Below are 9296 nucleotides of genomic sequence, written 5' to 3'. Positions count from 1 at the left end.
ATGAATCACCATTAAGGTAACAACTTGTCATTAATAAAATTATTGGATAATGAATAAGAACAATATAATTAAAATCAATATAATTAAAATAATTAAAAATATTTTCGAGTAATAATTAGTTTAATAATGCATTAAATATTGATTTTATATACTTATAATAAAGATATTTTCTTAAATTAGTATAATTATGTATTATTACTTAAATGCTAATTATAGTATAATTATAATAAATATATTTTTTATAAAATAAACTTAGAAGAGAAAATAGTACATTTATTTTGGCGAAAAAATAAGTTAACGAGCAATCGACACTTCACTTTTATTAAATAGAATAAACCCAATTTTAGTATCTATTAAGTAGAAGTAAATTCTATATTTTACTTTATAATAAATATAGGGCTTGTTTGGGTGAGTTTTTAAGAAAATATATTTTTTTGAGTTATTTTTTTTTAAAAGATCTTATAGAGAACTAAAAGTAATTTTATGTTTAGATATCTTATGTAAAAATACTTTTTATCTATCAATTATATTTGGCCATAACAATATAAAAATACTTTTTTATTTATTTATTACATAAAAAATATTTTTTTTTTAAAAAAATATTTTTTTAAAAAAAACTTTTTTAACAAAATAATAACATCTAAACATGTACGTAATATTAAAATTTATTTTAATCTCTATCTCTTTGATTTTATCTAAACATGTACGTAATATTAAAATTTATTTTAATCTCTATCTCTTTGGTTTTGTCAATCAATTTCAGTCTATTTTCCAAAGGTTACCAAAATGTTATGGTTCTACGGTACTACCCCCTAATGTATGTTCACCAAAATTGAGAGCACCCAAAAAAAAAAAAATGTAATAACGAAAAGAAGAGTTTGGGCGGCGAAGAAGACAGCAACGTGGAGAGGTGGGTGAGGCAGGCGATGGCAGTTATTAGCAACAAATCAACAATGCTCGGAACGCGATTCTCATTCTCCATTCATCATTCATCCATCGCCATGTCTCTCTCTTTCCATTCTCACTCACCATCCTCTCTTTCTCCGTCGGTCAGTTCTCCTATCACCAACTTCTTTATTGTGTTCGGCATTTAATTCTTAAACTTGTAATTTTTAGTTCATGAAAATTCTCGACTGTGAACTTCCTATTTATCTCAATTCTCAAATTTTTCTCTTTTCAGCTCCATTTAATTGGTTAGTACTAGTATAACGTCAATTCACTTCCAAGTTCAAACTGTTAAAAATACACTTCTTTGTGCATGTTTGGGCGCCATTATTTTGTTAAAAAAAAGATCTTTTTTCAATGAAAAAAGATCTTTTTTTATTTTTTAACCTGTTTGGCAAATTTCTAGTAGTAAAAGTAAAAGCACTAGTAAAATCAAAAAAAGATCTTTTTTGAGAAGCTGTAATTTACATCTTTTTTTAAAAGATCTTTTTTCCTTAAAAAAAAGATGTTTTTCATGTAATAAATAAATAAAAAAGTACTTTTATATTGTTATACCCAAACATAATTGATAGATAAAAATACCTTTTTACATGAGATATCCAAACATAAAATTACTTTTACTTCTCTATAAGATCTTTTAAAAAAAGATAACTCGAAAAAAGATCTTTTCTTAGAAGCTCACCCAAACAAGCCCTTTGTTCAGAAACGGAATATATCGTAGGTAGTGAACTTAAAATGGTATTCCAAATATAATTTTGTCACTCAATTTGGTTCCTCAATCTTGTTGCAGCTCAATTTGGTCTCTCGATCTCTATTTCGTAAATGCCATGATGATGATAGCATGGATGAGGGATTGAGGGACCAAATAAGGTCACAAAATCAAATTGGAAGACCATTTGGGTCAATTGAAATTAAGAGACTAAATTGAGTCAAAGAATTAACTTTAGAGGAACATTTTGGGTTAAAGTAATTTTGAGAGAATAAATTATATCCTATGTCAAATTTGAAGAACCAAATTGAGTTTTTACTCCTTTGTGTCTGTTTGGTAATAGTGTGTGCGATGGTGACAGAAAACACAAGAATTCTGTTTTTGAGTAGGCAATCGCTATTTTCCTTTCCAAACAAGTCACAACGATCGTCTTTGTATTTCTATCCCTGTATTTATATATCTTGTATCTCAAATCAAACACTGCCTAAGAATTCAAGTAATGTGATATCTTTCAGTTGCCTTACTGCTTCTTCTGCATTATTACTGAATTACTTGTTAAATGTGGTTTTCTTTTAACATGCAGTCTCTTAGGATCGCAAGGAGCTTCCTAGGGACTGTTATGACAGGCAAGTATGAACTATGTTTCTTTTTCTATTTACAAGCTTCTTATGCTTAACTGTTGAGAAACTTACAATTGCAGTTTTGATATGTGTTATTTTGACTCGCTCTTGCCTTGTGTACTGAGCTAACTCAAGACTCCTTTAACATTAGATGGAGCATGGGGCTGACCAAACATGGGTCCCATATTCTATCCAATAAGAGAGAGATGTGTGTCACCCTGCTCTAAATGATTAAAAAAACATTTCTCTAGCAGTTCTTATACTGTATTTCGTATTTTGTATCATGTTCTTGATTTTTTGTTTTCATGGTCATAGATTTCTTTCAACCAAGACTTGGAAATTGGCACTTAACAAGAAGAGGTGGAAGATTGATATCATTTAAGGGCTGTGTGAAATTCGTACATACCACATGCCGTATCTCTATCCCCGGTACCTCGCCAGGAAATGATGTTAAACCCCCATCTAACAATAGCTTCAGGGATAAGAAAGCAGTTCCTGATGCAGACCCTCCCAGTATCAAAGATGTTAACCTTTTGTATCAATTTTTTGACCAAAGGTTATTACTCTATTGTCAGTTTCAAGATTTTACTGGTCCATGTTGAGATAGAGATAGAACACAAATTATCATTTATATTCTACATTGTTTAACAGTTCGCTAACTACATTGTGATTCTAACATACAGTACCAAGCTCATGGTGTTGACTGGAGCTGGAATTAGCACAGAGTGTGGGATCCCTGACTATCGAAGGTTCTGGTTCTTTTGCCCACAACTTACTGATATTGTGAGGTTAATCAGCATGTTTATTGGGAAGCTGTAACGGATGTCATTACAATCTGAATTGAAACTTACCAATCTTTTTGTTCAATGATATCGAAACTTTGACCATTTTTACAATTGGAGATTGGTCCATAAAACTCAGATTACTTAGTTTGACAAGGCTTGTTGTTCTTCTTGGTTCTCTTTCACTGACAATACCTTATTAATTGCAGCCCCAATGGAGCTTATAGTACCGGTTTCCGACCAATAACTCATCAGGTGATCTAAAGGCATGTTCACCAGATTCGCTTCCTATATTCAGCTTAGCTAGTGCCTAAATATGATAGGAAAATGTGGCCAACAGTAACAAAAGTTAAGGATAGGGAACGTAAATACCTTTTAGATATCAGGTTATCAGTTGCACTTTAATGACTTGGAAATTCAAGGTATTTATCACCTTCTGACACAGTAGATTATAGTCCAGAGAAAAATTGCCCACAATATCTATCATATATATGGTTGAGTTCCTCAAATGAGAAGAAAAGCTATTTTGAGTTATTGAGTCAATACCCACTAGAAGTATAGAACAGAATATTTATAACTCAGCTTCATTAAAGCCAAGCAAGCCATTATAGGGGACCTAGAATTCTATCTTTCTATAATTGAATTAAAAGATTCAATTTTTCATAAATCAATATGTCTATACAATGTGCACTTTTAACTTAAGGTTTATGGCAATGACCGAAGAAGTTTTGAAGCACAGCTAGATCTTTGTGCCAACGTTAGTAATGAGTATTCAGGAATTTCATTATTAACTGCATCATTTAATCTTAGTCTCTGCTTTTTATTCCTCCTTTCTTTTGACATTTAAACAGGAGTTTCTCCGTTCAAGTCGAGCCCGGAGGCGATATTGGGCAAGGAGCTATGCTGGGTGGAGGCGATTTACTGCAGCACAACCTAGTGCTGCCCATCGTGCTTTGGCAACATTGGAGAAGGCTGGCCGCATTGATTTTATGATTACCCAAAATGTTGATAGGTTTCCATTAATCTAGCCTTGGATACGATTGATTGGAAAAGTAAGATATTAATAGCAAGCCTAGCACTGAATTTTGATTCTTCTTGTCTTTCAGGCTTCATCATCGCGCCGGTAGCAATCCATTAGAGTTGCATGGTACTGTATACACTGTAATTTGTATAGATTGTGGGCATTCCTTTTCCCGAAGCTTGTTTCAGGATCAACTGAAGGAGCTTAATCCAAAGGTTAGTATTATCAACTTAGATTCTGAAGAAATTTGTCTCGTCTGAACAATAAATATTAAAAAATCACTTATATTATTATTATTATTATTATTATTATTATTATAAATGATGATGAAGGCAGTCCTTGAGTTATCTTTACAATTATGTTCATATGTTTCAACCATTTATATCATTATCTTGCGTGCCTAATGAAGTGATATCTGTTCTGATATTCCATTTCGTAATGAATCTTTTTTTTTTTTGTGAAATTGATGTTATACAACAGTGGGCAGAAGCAATTGAAAATTTGGACCACGGAGACCCTGGGTCAGACAAGAGCTTTGGCATGAAACAAAGACCTGATGGTGATATTGAGATTGATGAAAAGTTTTGGGAGGAAGATTTTGTCCTTCCAACCTGTCAGAAGTGCAATGGAGTCCTCAAACCTGAGGTAGGCCACCTTGCTTCTTTTAGTTGAAATGTTTTTCTGTTACTCATGTCAAGTTGCAGATATGTTCGTGCTGGTATGTATAAAGTTATTCTCTATTGCCGTAGCCGATGATAATTGCAGACCATAGAATTGAAGCATAACCAATGAATTTTTCCTCCCCTTATAATATTTACTATCTGATGGGGCAACAGATAACCAATGAACAAAGTTATTCCATGAAAAGTAAATTCATAATTGTTCAGCCATGTGCTTTGTTTTTACCTGATCATTTTGATTGGTGTCTAATTTTGTTCCGCCATGTGTAAACTACCTGCGTAAATCACATGTGGGATGATTTATGCAGGTTGTCTTCTTTGGTGATAATGTTCCCAAGGACAGAGCTGATATGGCAATGGAAGCATCTAAAAGATGTGATGCTTTGCTTGTGCTAGGATCCTCTCTGATGACCTTCTCTGCTTTTCGACTTGTCAGGTAGATTTCAAAATGTGTAGGTCCTCCCACAAACAGTTGATAGAGTCCAATGCGACAGCAAAATCCTTCATCATCTAGGGCAGTGTCCTCTTTACAGGGGTCCTATCAGATTCCCATCAACATTGCTCAAGATTAATACACAATATAATTTTCTGACAAGTTCCATCTACTTTATTAAAGTATTATTATTGACATGCAAAATAAATCAACTTTGATGATGCTGCTTCCGAGACTTAATAATGCTGCTTTACATATGAATGAACAAATCTATAGAATATAGACCAGTATTTTGAATTAGATAATTGAGTAGGATAGGAATTCATTCACATGCATTCCACAAAGCGCTAGTGTGCTGTGTACCATTAATGCATGGAAATCTGAATAAAATATATGAGATGATTTACAATCAATAGGTCGTCTTTCTATTTGGTCAGTGGTATCTGACATGCATATCTTAAAACTTTCACAGGGCAGCTCATGAAGCTGGTGCTGCCACTGCAATTGTAAATATCGGGGAGACACGTGCTGATGATTTTGTACCCTTGAAAATCAATGCACGCTTGGGTGAGGTATGCCTTGAGTTCATATTAACTGGCAATTCTGAATGCTGCATGTTTCTTCAACCCCCCAGATCTCAAAGAGTCATTACTTTGTTGCAGATTCTTCCAAGAGTACTTAACACCGGATCCATAACAGTACCTGCCGTGCAGTTATAGAAGACAACAAGACGTATCCAGGTGTATTGTTGAATTCAACAATGCTGCAATACTTGTAATTTGGATAATGTACAATAGATTGGTCGTAGCAGTTTGTTGTGCCAAGTTTACAGAAGTAATAATGTTAAGTTATTGATTTAGTTACTACATTGTCACAGGATGCTCAGATAAATTTGGCTACCTGGGTTTTATCCTATGATTCTTGTAATATGTATTGTAATGGCACAGACCGAGTTAAGGACTGATGTAATCGACACTCATGTACCCATTCATGGATTTTTATGTGAGATGTAATTTAGCATATAATACCCTTTCTGGCCATTTTTTTTAAGACTACAAATAAGCTACACGCAAATTGGCACATGATAGAGATTTGTTTAGCTTCAAATTTTCATTCTTTTATTTTTATTTGAATTAGTTTGTCTATAAAATTTTGCCAAAAAAAATTCATTTTTCTCTTCCAGAAAAATCATGAAATTTTAAAAATTTAAAATAGGAAAGAAAAGTATAAACTAGATGTTTAAGCCATAAAAAGTAAAAAGTGATTAGCAAAGAGAGGGCCATGAGAAAATTGCACCAACAGATTATCTGAACAACACAAGTGCAGTTAACTGATTACTACTAACTAGCATATTAGTATGTAGAAGATGGTAAATCACTTTACATGCATCAAGTTATGCAGGGGCTATCTGTGCCGCTAATTGCCAAAAACAAAAACATGAGGCCTACAACAAAGCTACTACATTTCTTCAGGAATTCTCAGTAACTGCCTTGTCAATTTCTTCAACGTGGTTACGAAGCACATTCCACTGCACACAACAAAAATGAAAGTTATTGGTTGAATAACAACGGAGAGATAAGTAAAACAAACAAATAAATTAATGAACATAGTTTTAACATATACCTGATCCATGGTCAACGAGATACCTGAAGACAAGTATGAAAAATGTTAATGTAGCTCATTCTATAAATCACTGTATCAAACAAAACTACCACAACCAAGTGTTGACTAAATAGATCAGTAATGACATTGAACTCTATCAGCAACCAAATTACTCAGCAAAAGCAAAAATACAAAACAAGCTAAAGCTTATGTTGTCATTTTCAATCTTATTTATTTTTAGAATTTTCATGTATTGTTTTTACTTTTTATTTCAGATAATCCTAAAATTAGAAAGCTATGAAAATGAAAACACAGAAAATTCTCACAAGCCAAACACAAACTATAGGTGTTCAACTTCATTGAGTTTTACCAAACAGAAACTACAGTTACTCAACTTCATACAGTTCAAACTAACAACATTCTAAAAGAATCTCCAAGGTATATATATACAGCACACACTAAGAAATCAAAATTCAACAATTCAAAAGTAAACTTCAGTATGAATTATTCACCAAAATTGCAGTAGAAGCTATTCAAAAATTATAGTGTAAATTGTAACTTTTAACGTTTACCAATCAATGCATTCAAGTTACCAAAGATCATCAACACATGGCATATCATGTCAGTGCACTACAAATTAATAACACCTGTAGGGACCAAAAAGAAGGTAATCCAGAAACAGAGCACATGAATTCTAGATGCAGAACCCTTGCAGTGATAATGACAGTGACACATATTATACATTCAAGAGCAGGAAACGCAATTATCAGCAAACAACTAAATTCACAGCATTTAACTTACAAAGAGAAAGTCATTAAGAAAAAAAAACAAAAAAACTAAACCCAAAACACTAAACCATAAACAAAAGCCCATCCACGGACTAATTCAACCTACCCACTAAAATGAATTAGTCTCACCATTCCCCAATTCATTACAAGAGCCAACCACTGTCTAGTAACAACTGAACCCTAAAATACAATGGAATCATGAAATCATACATGAACTTGAACAAAAGAAAACCACACTAATTATTATTAACTTATAAATAAATAAAATAGAGAGTAAGAGATGCTGAAACAATTGAAAAACCGTGAAGGAAGCATAACCTTTCTTTCCAGGGAGTTGCTTGCCATCTTTGACGTAAAACTCACGAATGTCGACGACAATTCTCCCCTGCCAGTTCCTCACCGAAACCCTCCTGTTCTTCGAAATCTAAAATTAATTTCATCATTTCCAGAGAAAATAGAAATAATCAGCAGATTATTATTATTATTATAGAAATTTAAAAAAATGAAGCAAAAAATAAAAGGAAAAACCCTAGCAAAGTAGACGAAGGGGTTTGCGTTGTGCTATGCGAGGTGAGAAGTTAAGAAATGAATGGTGAGTGAGTGTAATTCACCTCGCAGACAACGATTGAGTCGGGGTCCTCAGAATCGGCGTTGGTGGTGGTGGCGGTTTTGGAGGTTTTCTTGGGCGGTGCATGGCCTTCAGAGTCGCCATCAGAAGCGTTGTCATGCTCCTCCTTCCTCTTGCCCTTTGAAGACATGGTTCCTCTTCTCTTCGATGAGTGTGAGATTGAGAGTAACTTGCTTCGCTGCAATTTAAAAAGATAAAATGATTTACGTATTTATATAGCGAAATGATAGTGGTAGAAAGTGAGATCGAGAAATTTGAGAGCCAAAAATCAAAACGTGCAGGTTCTTTTGGCGCCCAAATAAAAACGATGGAAACAATTATAAAAAAGGAAAAAAAATAGAGAGAGAGAAGAGAGTTACTGAATAGTCACAAATAAGCTTGGTAGGGAAGCAACTACACTGCTAATGTGAGGACTGAGGAGTACTGAAGAGTGTGGTGTTAATGTCCATTAATTAAACCTGCTTTCGTTTATTCGAGATAGAACAGCCAAAATAAAGTATTGAAAATCTTAATTTATCTATGGAGTTTAACAAAATAATAAATAAGATACGAACAAATTATAAAAGGTAAAGTATTGATTTTATTCCTAATATTTGGATTAATCTAAAAATTGTTTTAACGTTTATATTCTTTTATTTAAGTTTTTGGTGTTTTAAAATCGTCAAATGTTAATATAATTGACGGTAGGATAATATTGAGACGATTTTAAAATATTAAAAACTTAAATAAAATAAAAATATTAAGAACAAATTCATTACATTTGAGAGAATTATCAAATAAAGTAAAATAAAATATGAGTGAATTTTAATAGATTCTTCTTGCTCACGTATGGTGGATATTATTAATAGATTCTTCTTGTTCTTCGATGAGTGGAGTGGTAGTAAATCCTATAGTTGTTGATGGCAATGTGGGGTTGTTTGTTCTTTATTATTTTATATGCTCCACCTTGTTGTGTTCAGTTTTTTCCTTCAAAAAAAATAAGAGTGAATTTTAATGAAATAAATTGCATTATCAATTTAAGTAAAATGAAAATAAATTATATTTTTTATCTTTAATATATCAATTTTTTTAAGTTTAATTTAAATAAT

The 9296-nt window shown here is 32.6% G+C and overlaps 2 protein-coding genes across 2 annotated transcripts; one reads left to right on the top strand and one right to left on the bottom strand.

Annotated features, from left to right (window-relative positions):
- The first annotated feature begins 822 nt into the window (after window positions 1-822).
- LOC107463315 (NAD-dependent protein deacylase SRT2) lies at window positions 823-6215 on the top strand. Its single transcript, XM_016082102.3, has 11 exons — window positions 823-1049; window positions 2238-2280; window positions 2590-2830; window positions 2958-3023; window positions 3266-3311; window positions 3908-4068; window positions 4163-4292; window positions 4558-4722; window positions 5066-5193; window positions 5663-5762; window positions 5853-6215. Exons 1-11 carry the CDS (start codon window positions 927-929, stop codon window positions 5907-5909), a joined length of 1260 nt encoding a protein of 419 aa, XP_015937588.1. The 5' UTR covers window positions 823-926; the 3' UTR covers window positions 5910-6215.
- A 236-nt stretch (window positions 6216-6451) lies between these two features.
- Window positions 6452-8685, bottom strand: LOC107463340 (RNA polymerase II transcriptional coactivator KIWI). The gene is made up of 5 exons (XM_016082126.3): window positions 8568-8685; window positions 8192-8386; window positions 7899-8004; window positions 6814-6836; window positions 6452-6718 (listed from the first exon to the last, which is right to left on the bottom strand). The coding sequence occupies exons 2-5, from the start codon at window positions 8336-8338 to the stop codon at window positions 6659-6661; spliced, it is 336 nt and encodes a 111-aa protein (XP_015937612.1). The 5' UTR covers window positions 8339-8386; window positions 8568-8685; the 3' UTR covers window positions 6452-6658.
- Window positions 8686-9296: the final 611 nt, after the last annotated feature.

This window comes from Arachis duranensis, chromosome 8 (assembly GCF_000817695.3).
Source record: "Arachis duranensis cultivar V14167 chromosome 8, aradu.V14167.gnm2.J7QH, whole genome shotgun sequence".
NCBI lineage: Eukaryota > Viridiplantae > Streptophyta > Magnoliopsida > Fabales > Fabaceae > Arachis > Arachis duranensis.
Note: the sequence above shows the minus strand (reverse complement) of the source record. Positions and strands in the feature narration are given on the sequence as shown.